The 17,961-nt window shown below is 35.8% G+C and overlaps 1 protein-coding gene across 16 annotated transcripts; it reads right to left on the bottom strand.

Moving 5' to 3' along the window:
• Positions 1-722: 722 nt before the first annotated feature.
• LOC113400347 (zinc finger protein ZFP2-like) lies at positions 723-17,078 on the bottom strand. Of its 16 annotated transcripts, none has more exons than XM_026639881.2 (21): positions 16,518-17,076; positions 14,654-14,828; positions 14,345-14,546; positions 14,086-14,151; positions 13,647-13,739; positions 13,221-13,304; positions 12,750-12,894; positions 10,784-10,894; positions 10,297-10,407; positions 10,055-10,165; positions 9,506-9,589; positions 8,804-8,887; positions 8,352-8,522; positions 8,114-8,284; positions 7,771-7,941; positions 6,918-6,987; positions 6,228-6,389; positions 5,842-5,976; positions 5,574-5,683; positions 5,426-5,504; positions 723-5,105 (listed from the first exon to the last, which is right to left on the bottom strand). In XM_026639881.2, exons 2-20 carry the CDS (start codon positions 14,686-14,688, stop codon positions 5,440-5,442), a joined length of 2,181 nt encoding a protein of 726 aa, XP_026495666.1. In that variant the 5' UTR covers positions 14,689-14,828; positions 16,518-17,076; the 3' UTR covers positions 723-5,105; positions 5,426-5,439. The 16 variants fall into 16 exon arrangements, with proteins under 16 accessions (XP_026495666.1, XP_026495667.1, XP_026495668.1 ...); XM_026639882.2 differs by having other exon boundaries at positions 14,654-14,825; XM_026639883.2 differs by lacking the exon at positions 5,426-5,504 and having other exon boundaries at positions 16,518-17,078.
• Positions 17,079-17,961: the final 883 nt, after the last annotated feature.

The raw sequence follows: 17,961 nt of genomic DNA, 5'->3' as shown, positions 1-17,961 counted from the left end.
ATCAAGTATTTATAGTGGTGATCAAGTTCATGTCTGAACAAGCATTAAGCATTGTCGGGCGGATAGCGTGATCGAATACGCAAGTTTGGACAAGTAACAGTCGCTTGCCTTATTAAAATATTATCTGCTTAGTTAGGTACTTAAAACAATGTAGGTAGGCCCTTATAAAAACTTATGCTATGCTTACATTTTTGCTCTTTACTATCAAAAGCAGATACATTTTCGTGGACCCCCATTTTTTATTCACGCCTACGTAGACCCCCAGCAATTCTCCCGTGGACCCCTGGGGTCTACCTGGACCACTTTGGGAATCACTGGTCTAGACACTTAACTAAAGGGTGCCGTTCAACGAGCTTCCTTAATGATACCAGCCAATACATCATTAATTTATAGAATACTACTATTATATTAATAGTATAATAATAGTCTCTCATGTTAATAAAAATATTTATATTGATAGTTTATGCTTATAATATTGCGACTATATTGAGACAGATATTTTTTAAAAGGTTTTACATCGTAACTACTATTGGTACTTACGTTTGGGCTTAGAATTCCACCGCACGATTTTGGAGAAACAAACTAGTATATTTATGTTAGAAGTTTGGTTACTGATTACAAGAAATGTTTATTGTTTCTTTTGACCATTTTGCTAGAACTTAACTTATTAATAGCCGTATACAGGATATTTTTTGTGTGCAGGGATAAATTAAACAAGAAAATTAGCCACAAATATCATGGCACGTTTATTTTTCTCGACTACATGGCGACCTCTAAAAGAATCGTGACTTGTTATTTTGCATTCATATAGATTTCTTTTTAATAGAGCTCTTCAAAAAGAGCACTAAAATTTTACAATGTATATTTTCCATAAAATTAAATAAACTCTGTATTTATTTTGATCTCAATATAAATCACTATGAACTTAAAAAAATTAAAAATCGCTTTGTTAGTTCGCTAATTATATTGATTGATGATACTATTATATAATAAAGAGTACATTTAAAAAATCACATTAAAGCATATACATAATGCTGACTACATAATTTCCCTTACAGCCTCTTTACTTAGTTGAAAAGTTGTATACTCTCAAAATATTAACGATAAACAATATTTAAGGATAAAATAAAATAAGAATTATATTTAAGTTGATGATAACACCCAAATCAGCTAAATAGCTATTAATAGTGTAGCGTGTAGAGTCAGTCCGCATAGAATAAAATTTGTAATCATCTAAAAAAACGTATACATCAATAGGAAAAAATAACAATATAAAATATAGAAAGTAACAACATCTAGTTGTCCGATAGGATAATCGCTTTTATCACTACTCGGAGTTTAAGTGTTACCAGCCGCTTATTAAACTAATAATAATAATTAATTTATCACAATACATTCAGACTAAAACAATGGTTTATGCAAAGAAGGCTGTAAAGGTCATATCATATTCACGTGCAATGTAATACACCACAGTTAACGAATCTAACTTATTTCATAAAATATAAACTAGCCTAAAAATTTTAACAATAAAAGAAAAACAGTTGTAGTTAAAAATATTGGTCAATAAAACTCTGTAGAGCTATAACTAAATGACCGCAGATAAAAAATCATGCCATGATTTTTGTTCTTCGACTTTTAATAAAAATCGAAATTAAAAGTATGTAAAATACTCCAAAACGTGTCCAAGTTTGGCTTTTAGCCATTTTTGTTAGTAATAATATATAACTACAAATTGTAAAAAAACAGTGACTTAGAAATAGCTCTCAGTATATAAAAAAAAAGTTAAAATCCTTAGGCTGTACTCTCGTATGATTATGATGTAAGCAACGCAATATGTTGGCAAAGCGGAAGTACGCGTAAATCTAACGATACGATAGAACTAAAATATATTTATGTAGCTTAGACGTAACGATTACACAAGGCTCACTGCTGTTCGTGTTCGCTCCACCGCGGCCGGGACTAGTACTCTGCTTCCAAAACGCAACTATACATTTATATTCAGGATAAGGATATGTACGCTTTCTTTAACCGAAGTTATGAATTTTACATATGAACTGGTTGGTCCAACACCACAACCGCTCCGATGTTTTAACAAAAATAAATATACGATCTAATAAAGTTTTGCCAATTTACGTGAGTATTCTTATGTTTCAAAGTTGTGGATCGTTTTAGTGATTCAGTCTTTTCTACGGTTCAAAAAATATAAGTAGAGAAAGAGAAATATAACTTATAACACTCTGACGGTTACGTAATCAAATACATAGTTTAATATTACCCTCTAAGTATACATAGTAACTAACATCGGTATGTAAAATAGTTTGGGCAGAGAAGACACACAAATTTTTAACCCACTTAGGACTCGCCTTAAAAACTATTTAGTGGATCTCAACCTAATTTATGCGTCTTATCTGTTTTTATTTTAGACCCTGATCATTTACGAAACGTGCGCCTGGCCCTAGTCGATACGTAAATACGGGTTGTAAAAGGGGAGCTCGTTTCGTAACGGAAAAGGGACAGTTCTATGCCTATCTCTCGACTCGGTGAGAATAACGCAACGATAGATCAATGCATTAATAATTTATAATAAGGAAAACAATCATAAAGGCTGAACAGATAACAACAAAAAATATATAACTAATTATATAATTCCTCGAAGAAAAATCACTCTCCCCGAGCCTTCGATATGCGATAAACATATATTTATATACTTTATATGTACCTAGTTTACTATGTTGGTGTTTCTATTTCCATTCATAATATCTATGAATTATACAGTACCAACATTGATAAAAACCAATTACGTGGTATTTGACAGTGTTGCTACAAACTATTGGTAAATAATGTTATTTTTGTCTCAATGGTGTTTAAATCCTGGTAATTGAAGATTTATTCTACACGTTAAACCAAACTTCTAGTTTCTCTAAATAATACTGTTCTCAATGGCTTGGTAAGAAACTTATAAAAAAAAAGAATTTATTAAAGACAAGAAATATTTTGATAATTGTTTCTATTTTCATTTCTTCCGGGAAACTAAATGCATCCGTCATGTCAATTTATCTTAAAGTACCTTCTACATACATATTTATCGTATATATGTAAATGATGAAAGAATTATTGGCCTATTTTTTCGTGTCTCAAATACAGAACTATCAAAATATAAAAAAATATTGAGGACTATCAAACAACATCCATATGTATATATTATTATTATTAATATTTATATCTACAAGGAAATTTTGATTTTAATACCCAAAAGTATACTTCTGCGCTAAATATTCTATGATTAATTTCATTTTTTTTTATCATCAGTTCGATATACTCTATGATTGTAGAAGAAAAATGATTCTACAAATCATATAATGTTCTTACATTAATTTTGAATCGTATTACTCCATTTGAATAAATAAACCCTACCAATATTTACAATTTCGACCCTCAGCTCATGGACACACAACGTCGTGGAAATAAAATAATGTATATAAAAAAATATATAAACAGAAAACAAAAACAATATTACATTGTTAGAAGTAAAAATCGCGGTTCAGACAAAAGTTGGTATATAATACTACAAGAAAGTGATTCACTACAATATTTTATTTCCAATCTACCCTGACCTGCAAACTTAACTAAACTTACGCTACCACATCATTTACATAGAAATGGCACCAATCTATCTTTGATATCAATAATGGCAAACCATAAGGAACCCCCGCAGCGGACACATTACTTGCACTCCCCGTGCTAAAGAACATTGTCTCAAGGTATTGGAAGACTACTGCGCTATATCTATGTTATCACTATTATTCGAATAAAATAGCAATGGAACAATGTTTAACATCAGCAAACATATTTTCATAAAATGATTTAAAACGTATCCTATACGAAAAACTATGTTTTGTAATAATAAGATGAGAAATTAAATCAAACACATCGCGAATAAAGTCGAGACAAGTGAACAAAATGAAGTGTTATCGATGGTGTTATGATTGATATTGCCTAACGTCGCTATCTGCTAGAAGGCACACAAAGTTTTAGTAAGAAGCTTCACAAATGAAACGCTCTGTACCGATAACTAACCGCACATGAAATACAACTGCCTTAGGTTCCACTTATTGCCATATGACCACACGCGATCGACTTGTGGCGACCGATCACATTTTGAACACCGAACATATTTTTATTATGAACGAAATACGATTAAAAAATATTGCCAATTTTATGTTGCAACAGGCACTTCTCTGGATTACTCCAATAAACATCATATTAAATTTATTTTGTGAAGCCTTATTATTGCCTCTGAGGACTCTGCGACTCGATTTATTTTGTACTTGTATATATTATTATTCTCGTATGAAACCTGAACCATTATTAAAGCATTCTTACGGATTAATTAGGAGAAGTATCATCTAAAGAGTCCCTTAAATTCTTACCGATCAAAATACTTCATATGTCCACGGTAACAGTTCTATAAAATTATTGAACTTCATATACACTGACACATCCTAAGTTAAAGCATCGCAATAAGATATTGTTACTTTCACTACGACTAATGAAGACGCGGATAATGAGCGAGTGAACGTTAAAAATTTAGAATTTCAAAGTCGGAGATTAACCATATACGATTCCGAAAGTTATCACTAAGCAAATTAGAATATGAGATCATAAATTTAGGCCTACGATCTATAACGATGAGAGTTAAGTATCGATTTATGTTTGCCACCACGAATTAATATAATCGTGTGATGGTAGAGATAAATCACAGTCGTGGGTATAAATCACAATGCAATGAAAGGCGGTACCGCTACGTGACTACTGCTACTCCTCAACTCCACTGTGATGTCCCGCTCGCTGCCGCTGCTGCTGCCATTGCTGCCCGAGGGTTTCTCTTCCTATCGCACGCGTCACGGCCGACGAAATTAAACGGATAAATAAATAATATAAAATAAACAATCTGTTTTTGTGTATAAGTCCACGCTGGACATTTTCAGGAGCCTCGGCTTTCAATTTTTGCTCTCGTTTTATTCTCTCTTAGCTGCTTCCGACGGCTGCCTTTTTAGTTATTGCACTCGAACCGCTCGCCGATCCATCGAGAGCTATCAAAACTTCTGCAACGAAAATATTTCATTACTGTAGAGATCTAAAAGCCAATAGAGATCTAAAAAAAAATGTTGAGTTAATTTTGTTATTATTTTAAAGGTGAAGCCATGCAAAGTATTAGAAAGTAAAAATAAAATAATCTGAATAGCTATGATTATCTATGTCTAGATAGATTGTCAAAGCGGAGATAAATACATTATTAAGGTAAAAAAATAGTGGCAATAAGTCGGCCATCGGCATTTATTTATAAGCACACGCACAGCAAGATAATAAAGTCGTGTCGTTTGCGACACTATCTGTATGCATAACGTAACGTAGGGGCACGTACGTGTGGAGTGCGGATCAGTCGGCGAGGCGCAGCGCGGGCAGCGGCTGCGGCGTGGGCGTGTGCGGCGGCGGCGGCGACGCTGCGGACATCTCGTCTCATTACTCGTAGGCCGACCCATGATATTTATTATTTCTGATGTTCAACTTACAGATTGAGGCGATGGACTGTGGCGACATGGCGGACATTTTACTCTGCGTGTCCTGCATCGACACCTGGGTGCCCTGAGACGTCATGTAACGGTTCACCATTGGCACGAAACTAAAATGTAAAACCATGTGTTAGTAACTTTAAATCATTAGTGCAATTAAACCATCCGTTTTTAATTATTTTATTCACAGTTGTAAGACTTGTAATAACATGTGTTCGAAAGTCGTAGTTTTTATTTCGTATTCTTTAAGGAAATACTAAGTTGTTACCTTAAATCACAGACACCGGGCGAGTCGTAGTTCCCGTTGTTGGAGTTGTTCGTGTTAGTGGCCACGCTGTTAATAGTGCCGATACTGTTCGCAGACACGTTGCTGTGGTTCTCGCGATGCACCCGATTGTGGTGTCTGCCCGACCAAAAATAATTATTATAGTGTCATTTGATTATCATGAAATATCTTAAATAGATATTTCACGGAAATAATCAAGTGGTCAATTGGTCAGTACGCCTTCTACACTTAAATAAATACATATGATATAAGAAGTACTGTTAAACTGATTTTAATTCGATCTATATTATTTAAATCAAACGAAAAATATTTTGATGCTATTTGACGATAAAATGTCCACCTAAAGGCTCTATGGTATATGACCGTACCGTATGAGGTAGCTGTCGCGGACGAAGGTGCGCCCGCAGACGCTGCACTCGTAGCACGGCCCGCTGGAGTGCGTGCGGATGTGCAGCGCGAACTGCGACTTCGACGTGAACGTCATCGAGCACCGCTCGCAGTTCAGCGGCTTGTCCGCCACGTGCGACCATCTGCAGGTACAATACGTTACTGTGCTGTTTTGTATAGCCGTCCCGACTGCACCCGACTGGACCCGACTGGACTGTGATGATTTATTTCAAATAATGAAATATAATAGAAACGTACCACTGTGTGAACTTAAACTTTTAACACATTTTACGATTTTTATTTAGTGTATATGGATTTTGATTATATATGATTGAAAAATATTGTCAATTTTAAGTTGCAACAGAATATATTTATAGTCTGTAAAATTTATATCCCTTGTGCTAGTAACAAGACGGGCTCACTCAACCGGCATACAACAACACTAAGTTTTGCTGTTTGGCGGTAAAATATCTGAGTGGCTGGGTACTTACCCAGGCGGGCTTGCACAAACCCCTAACACCAAGTAATAGTGGTATGATGCAAACTGTGCTAAGTTTGAGTTATCAAATAAAAAATATTATAATTGCTATTTATACTTTCGTTATCTTGGTATTTATTTTAAGTAAATAAAAATATGAATGTTGACGATAGCAGACAAGAACTTCCTTTACCTATGTGCTGTAACGTAACTCTTCACTGCAAATCGTTTTTGGCAAATATCACATGCATATGGACGTTCCCCTGTAACATGAAATATTTATACATAACAGATTAAAAATATAAAGGATTTAAAATTTTATTGGAATTTAAAAAGTAATGAAAACGATTACTATTAAAACTAAAAAAAAAACGATTTTTTTTCAAATAATACATATATATAAGTATATAAATATATTTAATCAAGAGGCGGCGAAATTGTTGTTAAAAAGACGGCAAGATGCAATTAGGCAGTACGGTGAAGTCTGAAATTAATGAATTTAAGCTAAAAAATCATAATAAATGATATAAATCTGAAACTTAAAATGATGATGCAGCAAATGATAAAATAAAAAGAAAATAAGCAGTTGTCGGTGCCACATCAGTGAGTCACAACGGTTATATTAAATATACCTGTTATCGCAATTTGCCGTCTTCTATGTATTTCTTCCAATTGCAGTGGATACATTCACACAATTCATCAAAAACTAAGAACAAGCTAAGCTCATTATTGTGTGAATAGCTACCCAAACTTCGTAAGCATATGGACGAGTAGCATTAGAAAATTGTAAGTTAAATATTTATACGAGACTATGAAAGCAGTCGTCTATCGTTTATAAGGTATTAATGGTTATAAAAAATCCATACAATGCTAATCGTCTCATTCATTATCTAGGCTTCTAAAATAACACACGTTATTGGACATTAAATGAGACTAAAACTTTTAGACCTCTACTCGATCCAAAAGTGGTAATCTTGTTTAACTGCCAACTGAGATACTGATGATAAACCACGAGGGGGTTACCGTAGTGGTCGCGTGTATCATACCGGTATGAATGCGCTTGTGAATGTTGAGTGTAGATTTCTGCGTGAAGCGTTTGTAACAGACATCGCACTCGAAGGGCCGCTCGCCAGTGTGCGTGCGCATGTGTATTTCCAGGTACGGCTTGCAAGTGAACGCCGCCGGACACTCCATGCATTGATACGGCCGCCCTTGCACTAACCATCACACACATTAGTTCGTCTGTTTGATGACAATCGACACACTCTGAGCGCTCACGACGGACATGTGGCACCGACAACATTAATCTTGTTATATATACACAAACAATCTGCTATCGATTCGACAGATAAAGAAACTGAAGCGAAATTAAAGAAAAAAATAACCAACCTGTGTGCGTTCTTTTGTGTATGTTGAGTGTAGATTTTTGCGCGAATCTCTTGAGGCAGACGTCGCACTGGTAGGGGCGCTCGCCGGTGTGCGTGCGATTGTGGATTTCGAGGTACTGCTTGCAAGTGAAGGCGGCCGGGCACTGCAGACACTGGAACGGCCGGCCCTGCACTGTAAGCACACCGACAGTCAATGCCGCGCCCGCGAAGCCGCCCGTCCCTGCCGCGCCGCCACGTACCTGAGTGCGTCCGCTTGTGGATGTTGAGACTGGACTTCTGCGTGAAGCGCTTCAGGCAGATGTCGCACTGATAGGGTCGCTCGCCGGTGTGTGTGCGCGTGTGTATCTCCAGGTATTGCTTGCAGGTGAAGGCGGCGGGACACGACAGGCACTGGAACGGTCTGCCCTGGACTGGTGCCCAACACAAACATTATAGCGGCGGCGAGCCAGCAAGGGCGCTATTCGCCCTCGCCCTACGGAGATCGCGGCGCGGACTGGTCGCCGCTCGCCGCTAACTCCGCTCCAAATCTTTACGCGTCTAGCGCCTAGGTCGGAACGGTTCGCGCAAACATAAAAGAAGAGACACACGAGCACGCCAAATTAAAAATAATAGAGATTTGGAGGAGAGAGAGACAAGGGTGGAGAGAGGCCGGGGCGGGCGGGGGGCCAGTCCGGCCCGCGGTGTCACCCACCTGTGTGCGTCCGTTTATGTATATTGAGGCTCGACTTCTGCGTGAAGCGCTTGAGACACGCGTCGCACTGATAGGGCCGCTCGCCTGTATGCGTGCGCATGTGAATGTCCAGGTAGGGCCGGCGGGCGAACGCCGCGGGGCATCGCCCGCACGTGTAAGGACGCCCGTGCACTGCGCCCAGTGCACACACAAAAGCGAGTAACGCACGTCGCCGCACGCGAGCCGCGGCCAATGCGACGAGCTCCGAGAGCATGACTGAGCCCAATTTTGATACGCGCAGTCGAATGATACCGACACGGAGCCGCCAAAATTGCGTTTTTGCGGCGATTGCATTACCGCTTTTGTGAAAGAATTAATAATCGTGAAGATATGATGATAACAGTAATGGCTAAACTTAGGAGATGATTACGGGTATGCGAGGGTTTAACGGTCGGCTGATCTAAAAAAGGCGGAAGGATATTCGGTGAGTGCAGAAGTACGTGAAAGCGCGCGTAGTGATGAGTTAAAAGAAATCGAGATGTTAGTCGAAAGCAACGAGATGGAAGCCGTCGAAAGGAGATCGTAAAACAACGGGTCGGGCTGGCAACGGAAAACGGGAAATAAGCATGACGCTAAATGAAATGGTATGAGCGTGTGACGAGTCGTAAATCGCTTATCGTACCGAAAGGAACTGCTTTTAAAGTGTATATGTGGGCTACTAACCCGTATGTATCTTTTCGTGCAAATTGAGCGCGCACTTCTGCGTGAAGGACTTGAGGCAGACGGTGCACTGGAAGGGCCGCTCGCCTGCGCCGCCACACACGGGCACGGGGGGACAGAGAAACAAAACAAAACCTCGATGGACAAATAATTCTACTAAGCTCGCACTATACCGAGTCGCGAACCACCACTACCATGAGGGAATTTCGACCAAGTTATTTGTCCATCTAACATTCTCTCGCCTACGATAACTTAACAAAATCTCACAACGAACACATGCTTTACAATTAAGTGTTTGTGAATAGTTTTTGAGCGCGTTCAACCCTATTGCAACGGTCCGTTTCTTTTACACATAATTAAACAATTTACAAAAAAAAAAATTACGACTACTAAAACACTTCCAAATCGCTAACCCTCATTACCAATAAGATTGGGAGCCCTTAAAACTATTCACAATAAAGGTGTCAAAGCCACAACAGCAATAATAGAAACGTTTTTTCGATTGTGACTCAGAAACCGTAGGAACAAAAAATGAGATATCAAGGGACCCACCGGTGTGTATACGTTTATGAGTGCCAAGGCTGGACTTCTGAGTGAACCGCTTGTCACAGATGTCGCATTGATAGGGGCGCACTTTGTTGATCAGCGATTGGATGTGCTCCTCTAGAAATATCAATAAAATACAGCTACAAAAACTGTTCTCGGCGCTCTCAACAAGGTACTGCCTAATATACGTGAGCTCTAAAATTACATAATTCATTGTCTACTTAAGGAGTTTAGGGCAAAATGCCTACCGGTGTGTATTTTTCCGTGTCGGCCCAGGCTGGACTTCTGAGTGAAGCGCATAAAACAGATGTGGCACTGGTACGGCCGCACTTTCTCTAACAGGGCTCGTCTGTGCTCCTCTATAAGTTATACGAGTTTCGATATAGCATCACTGCATTCTCTCAAGCAATTTTATTTCATTTACACCTAACAAGTCTAACTGTACATCCGTCCACACACAGGGGGAGGCAGGCTACGAAGAGCTCCCTAGCACCGATGGGATACAAAACACTATAACACGACTTGGATATGAAACTGATTCATGCTGTTTTAATTTTCTTTTATCCATGACTATCCTAGTAGCGTATGTCTATTATTAGCAGTACAACTCTACCTAGTACGCAGTAATAAAATAAAGCTTTCATCGAAATTATATAGATTGGGCCGTACGGTGTGACACCGACTTGAATAAAGCAAAGATGTGTAACGACTATGGGCGGTGTGTTTGAAACCCACCCGTATGTATTTTCTTGTGTCTGTTGAGGCTGGAGCTCTGCGTGAAGCGCATCTGACAGAGCTCACACTTGTAGGGCCGGTCCTTCACCATCAAGGCTCGCATGTGCTCATCTAAAAGCGAGGCCACATTCCAAAACACTCTCCCATCGTTTCATTCAAGCTACACTAAGAACGCACGATGGACTCATGGTAGTGACTCGTTCCAGCGAGCCCAACGTGTATTCCGTACCTCCCCCTGTTTGCCTCTCATCGATGAAGCCTTCCTCACGCCCTGATTTCGTACGAGATAAATTCACTACGTGACATAACTCAAAAACTATTCACATGTTTATGTTAAGCATATGTGTTGTCAGTTTTGCCGCGAGCGAACTGTGAGTCGCACCAGTGTCGTAACTTCGTTATGATCATTTGTATAATTTGATACATAATGCGTACAAGTAATATAGGCTAGTGTATATCATTTACATTTCATCTCTAAAGGTTTCGTCCAGAGGCCACGTGCTACACAATATTTATAGAAATGCTTTAGGAAATGTAATCTCTACTTCTATATCGTTGCTGTTCGTAATTTTAGTTTCTTTGTTTACCTGATTACATTTACTTAAGAATACAAGTACTATCTAAAATTACTTCACCCAAAGTTAAGCCATTAAGTTTATACTATTCGAACAAATAAAAAAATAAAAAAGTTCTCGTTTCACAAAAAAAAAACTAATGCAGTAGTAAAAAACACAAATTATAAAAAAAAACAATATTAAATAAACTATCAGGGCGGCAGAACGGAGCCATAGAGAGTCGAGGAATAAACAAAAATTAAATAAATAAAAAAGTCAAACAAAACGTACATCGTTATCGCGGAAACAGGAGGAGGTTGACTTGATCGAAAGTATATAAAATTCTAAAAAACAATCCCCTCATGGTAAATTAAACATGGGAGTGTCGATTAAATCATATGTACTTCATCCATTAAAGGGATTTTGTATTCGAAATAATGTAACTTCCATAAAACATTCAAACAAACATGTTCTATGATTCGTTACTTGACTACTTTACAGGTACCACATCTGACTACGATTACAAAAATTCAATAGAATTAGATATGATATGAATATAGAATTAGACAAACTACAGTACATACATGTAAACCTATGGAAATTACATTAGTAATCACATGAGATCAAAATATCTGTTATTGTAAATAAAATATCAGTAACATTTATGAGGAGCAATTTCGAAGCAAATGTTGACAGTGACAATTGATCTCATATGCTGGTTTTATTACTTTAAGAGCTAAAGGAAGCCTCACTGTAAATATATTTAGAAATAAATCATATGGTATTTCTAGACCAAACTTCAATTTTAATTAGCTATGAAAATCTGTTCTATTAATAACATAAAAAAAGCATAATCAAAGATAATCGCTGATCGCCCCCACTTTAAAAAATATTTATATACATTTCCTTTAAAATGTTATTTATCTATTTTAACAATAGTAATCATTTTCTTAAGCAGTGATGTTTGCAACCTTGTTAAATTTATTAATATGAAATCGATAGCTACATACATTTGATCTCAGTGTAGGCAATAAACATAATGAGGAATCGAAACTTAAAACATTGACGTCAATTCTTGTTATGGGGTTACATATTTGCATTTAATTCAATACTGCTATTAGTTTATTATTATAAAATGTTATTTTAATCTGTTTCCATTTGACTGCAAGTAATCATTTAAAAGCTATCAATTTCATCATGTACGTTAAAATATTAAAACACACCTTTTAATTTCTAGTATTTTACAAAGTTTTAAATATATTTTTTTTCTTTTCACCGATAAATAATTTAAAGAGCAATTTTTTTTTATCGACTCGACCTAATCTATAATCAATCATATAAAGCTAACAGACGGACGACCAGCGAGGGGAGAGGGGAGTGGCGGGTGGTGTGTGTGTGTGTGGCGCACTCACCGGTGTGCACGCGCTTGTGCGTGTTGAGGCTGGACTTTTGCGTGAAGCGCTTGAGGCAGAGGTCGCACTGGAAGGGCCGCTCGCCGGTGTGCGTGCGCATGTGCACCTCCAGGTACGGCTTGCGACAGAACGCCGCGTCGCACACCTGCGGGACAAAGCGCCGCTGTACGGATACGTCTCGACCCGAAGCCGTTAGTATCGGTATTGGGAACGGTTCACTGGAACCGGCTCCCTTCGAGTACGATCGATGTGTATACTTGTTTCTATCTTAGCGATCCAAAGATTAGACTCGACAATTTTACTTTGCAACCTTATATTCAGAGAAATTAAATATACCTACCACCGCTATAAACGAATTTTCTAAATCTGCATAAATATCCGTCGAGTTATCAGTGGCCGGGCAAATTTGAAAGAAAATTAATATCCTAGTTTAATAATCGAATGGAGAGAAATATATCCACTAGAACTCACCGTGCATTGGAAGGGTTTATTTCCTGAATGTAGCTTCATGTGGACATAGTAGGATGAAGCTGATGAAAGTACCTTTCCACAAACCTGAAAACCATATGTTGTTTTAATTTTTGTAATAAAACGATCTGATGACATGTAATATTATTACTGTAAATAAAATTAGTAAAAAATATAATGCTTCAATATCGTATTATTGTCTATGTTTACAATAATTATTAAAAGGAAAATGTTTGTAATGAGTCTTAGTTCCTTTTTTTTTTGTAAGAAAAAAGTTTTTAAAGGGACTGTGAGCCCTCTCATTGAAGAAAAAGCATTGAACACTGGCAATTTGTTTACAAAACATGTTTTTTTTTTTATTGATTTTAATCTAGAGAAATGATATAAGTTTTTATGTTTAAAAAAATGGTTAACATTATTTATATTTACCTTACAGGCCTGAGGTTTGGACCTTGGCATTCCTTGGCCGCCATTTGAAACTTCCATTTTTGTTTGAACTGAACCCATGTCAACCCCCATACCCTGTTTATTTGAAATTATACTTTAGAAAGTTATTATCATACCTATGACAAAAGTAAATAAAAATAAATAAATTATAGAGATATAAAACAAAAGTTAAATTAATATCTTCTAAAGGTACCTCTAATTGTAACTTTAGTATGTATTTGGGTAGCACTTTGAAGGGGGAAAATTTACACTTGACACAATGGCAAAAATATAATAATCACGTGAAATGAAGTCTATAGCTTTACTGTCCCAGAAGGTACTATATATAATCACATAAGGAGACAAATGATTTCTATGTCATATTTTATCAATTACTGTTGAGTATTTTAAGAAAAAAATAAAAAATATCAATTTATTTTACCTGAGAACATTGTCGACCATCCATGTCCATCTCTACCCCCTCATCTTCCATACCCTTGAAGCTAAGCTGTAATCAGACAAAACACATTATATTTTTTTTAGTTTACAATATTCTAAGTTTGTTCAATAAAAAACATCACAGAAACATAATTACTTCACAAAATAAGTATTGTTATTGTAGTACATGAGCAAGTGGAACAATAAAGAAGATTCATTACACTTTCTTAATAAAACAAATGTTGAAAGTTTGCAAGACTTACATTGTCTACCTCATCATCGTGCATTTCGTGTTGTTGGTGCTGTTCCAGCAGCTCCTGTTGGTGTTGTACTTGTTGTTGTACTATGAGGCTATCCTTGGAATCTTCTTGTGGAAGGTGCTGGTTCATATTTATGATCCCATGGTTTGAATCTGAACGGACTATTGTTGGGGGACCGGTATTTATATGTGGATGTGTGTAGAAACTGTGAATATAACTTTACTGTTAATTTCATTTAAATTTATGATAATAATAAATGCCAATTATCATGGTTGCATTATTATATTTTTAGCCCAGGCTTATGTTACTTACCTCATAGGCTCAGCCTTAATCTGCTGTTCGAACATGGATATCGTGGCGAGTAGGTCGCCGGGGGGTGGCACGGGGACCCCCACGCCCCGTGCCACACCCCCGACGCCCACGCCCCAGTGTGCCGGGAAACTAATGGCGAACTGCTTCTTGCACCCCCATCATCAAGCACAACCTGCTGATGGAAAAAATAACATTCAATCCAGTATGGATGACAATTATTTGAAACATGTTATTGGTATTAGACCTAAAGGTTTGTATCACCGACTTGGTACAATATTTAAATTGAAGTATTTTATAATTTACTCAGTTTTATTCTATTTACTGAAAAAAATATGTATAGATAATTACTCATCATGAACATCAGAAAAGTAAAATCTTATTTTATTGCCTTTCTTTTTTTTGTTATATATTTTTTATAAAAAAAATTAGTATTAGTTACTATATAAAAATAAATTGTATATAATGAAACATCTTTTCCAATAAATAATGGAAATAAAAAAATTCACATTAAAGTTTACCTGGTATTAGATATAAAATATTAAATCAAATTGAACAGCAGTTAAGTAAAACAGTAATAGTTAAGTATTTGCTACATTCCTGTTCTGTCAAAGTGTAAGTTGTAAATGGTCTAAATATCTTACTAATATTACAAATGAGAAAGTTGGATGGATGGAACTTTGTTATTAACCACTTCGGAACGGCTGAATGGATCTGAATAAAATTTGGTACAGAGATAGATTATATTCTCTAATAGCACACAGGTTACTTTTCATCCCTGCTTCTGCACCAAGGAAAGGGTCCATCAAACGCAGATGAAAAAATAATTAAATAAAATTATATGGCGCAAGTAGACTGTTAAAAACATAGTATAATAACAATAAAGAAATAGTATTTCATGTTACATTTTCATAGTTATTGAAACTAAAATAAAAAAATGAAACAAAAAAACATCAACATACTTTATTATTTAAAAAAAAAAAAACAAAATACATCATTAAAATTAAAAGACTTACTACTATTCCTAATTTCACAAGAAATATACTTTATATTTTTTGACAATTATTATTTATTCACTACATGCTATTTATATAAGGTTTTTTTCTTAAATAAATTAGATTTTTTCTAATAAGATTTATAACTTTTATGGTTGTTTAATATCAACAAATAATTTGAAGAAATATAATTTATATTATATTATATTCATAGGGCATTGACTGAATCATAATATAACAACTTTGTACAGTTGTATTTATGAGCTCAATAAGTTCAGATATGCGTGTTTATCTATTCGCCGTATGTGAGCATACATAATATATTACTTTTTGTTTATATCTGTAGGGTTTGCAATTTCGGTGGAGTGTAAACAAAACGTAAGAAAACTGTTAAAAGGGCCTAAAAATGTTAATGGCCGATGCTCACCGACAGTCTCCACCCAGCTTCCCCCCCTGCCATCAATAAAATGGCCAATTCGTTATTGAATTTTGTCCCCAACTTAAGCCGAAGCTGCGCGACGCCGGTTGTTATGAGAAGCGTAATTAATGACCACTACAATTGTAATGTAAACAAAAACTAGTCTACAAAGCAGTAAATTACTATTAGTAAGGAAAGTTATGTCATATCTTATGCCTAAATATGCAGAATGCATTTTATGCGATACCATCAATCGCCTATTAAAGACTTGTAAACACAAACATCGTTCACAAATAAATACTCGCACTCGTAAGAATCACTGATCTTTCATATTTTATGGAGGGAACAAACTACAGATTTTTCAATAATAATCATTTCATTTATATGCAAAATGATAAGTTTCATTACGCTTATTGTCTATCGTTATATATAGCAAAACTTAGTTTCTACTCACATAAGTAAAGAAACACCTAATAATAGTTGCGTGTGCAGAAACACATAAATTAGAGCACTAATTACACAATTTCGTTAAGATTGGCCATTCGAATTATGTTTTTCTTAGGCACCGACATAAAATGGCTGCTACCTCATTGTTCTGCGCGTTCGTTCGTGCGCATAGAAGCCGTGAACGCTTGGGGACGACTTCTCCGCCAATTAAAATTGTGGCGCGAAATTTAAGGCATCGTTAAAACCCACTACTTATGTTAATTTTTATCTCCTATTTAATGATTACAAATTTTAATAATAGCATAAAATATTGTAAACGAAATTATAACCACTTGTATAAATGCTAAAACGTAAAATTGAGTGTTGCATTTCTCTTCATCCACCTTGATATTGTTTGTCGTTCTATTGTTTTTTGTCATTATTTTATGCCGATGCCCAACTCCCTCCAGATGTTGATTGAACTGATTATGAGAATTAGTAAATATATCACACGTTTCACAATGCCATCGACGATATTTTATAGAGCGTGTATTTTTGAGGTTTTTGTCTTCACCCATTTGTTGGTAAAAGTGAACTAGTACTTAGTTAAAAATAAAATTCAACTCAAAAACTTTTGCGATGTGTTGTAAATCTATTTGATAATATGAAACACAAAACGTCTAATTTTTAAAGAAATTAAGACAATGATATTATTTTCATACGATGTGGGTATGATTAAAAATAATAATATGATGTACTTACGTTTAAAAAGGTGTATAGGTATTTTATTTCAATATAATATTTACAAGAAATATTTTACTTAGATGACATACTATTGTTCCTTTTGAGTATGTATCATTAAATATTTGAAAAATAGAAATGTTGTTCTGAAGTGAGCTAAATTAATGGCGAATGAATTTGAATAGCAATTAGCACAAATTATGTTATTTATATATCATGTGAAAAAAAATCGAGAGCACTGTAAATTATTGTTTTAATTAACTATGCGGATGACACATCAATGATCAACAAATATTTATTAACAAAATTAATATTGCGTTAACCATTTACAAATCAATTTTAATCAATCGTATGAGGTAGTTCAGTAGGAACAGAGTTAGTTTTATAATATGTGGCCCCCAAGGGCTAAAAAGGGCTAATTCACTCAAACCACAACAAATAATTAATCTGAGTTATTACTTATCTGAGAGAGGTAAATGAAGGCATAATAAATGTTATGTAAAGTTTCAAACAGTAATAGGCGAAACGGCCTTTTACGGAATCTAAAAGAGTGTGTCAGATTTTATGAGGTAAACATTAAATCGGATTTCTTATGTAATTAATAGATATTATATAATCTATTAACTACAATATCGAATGATAGAAGCTTTACTCATAAATGTCATAATATGATCATATTGGAAATTAAAAAAATGATAATGTGATTACGTCTTATTGGAATAATTACATAA

Source organism: Vanessa tameamea, chromosome 17 (genome assembly GCF_037043105.1).
Source record: "Vanessa tameamea isolate UH-Manoa-2023 chromosome 17, ilVanTame1 primary haplotype, whole genome shotgun sequence".
In the NCBI taxonomy this organism is placed as follows: Eukaryota; Metazoa; Arthropoda; class Insecta; order Lepidoptera; family Nymphalidae; genus Vanessa; species Vanessa tameamea.
The sequence above is the reverse complement of the archived record's forward strand: the minus strand, read 5'-3'. Positions and strand labels throughout refer to the sequence as shown.

What these genes read in the sequence shown, in the direction of transcription:
- LOC113400347 (XM_026639881.2), bottom strand. Translation starts at nt 14,688, where the DNA reads ATGTTCGAACAGCAGATTAAGGCTGAGCCTATGAG. An exon ending in CCAAACCTCAGGCCTGTAAG is followed by an intron (nt 13,305 to 13,646) that starts GTAAATATAAAT and finishes TATGGTTTTCAG; the next exon opens with GTTTGTGGAAAGGTACTTTC. An exon ending in TCATAAACGTATACACACCG is followed by an intron (nt 9,590 to 10,054) that starts GTGGGTCCCTTG and finishes GTGGCGGCGCAG; the next exon opens with GCGAGCGGCCCTTCCAGTGC.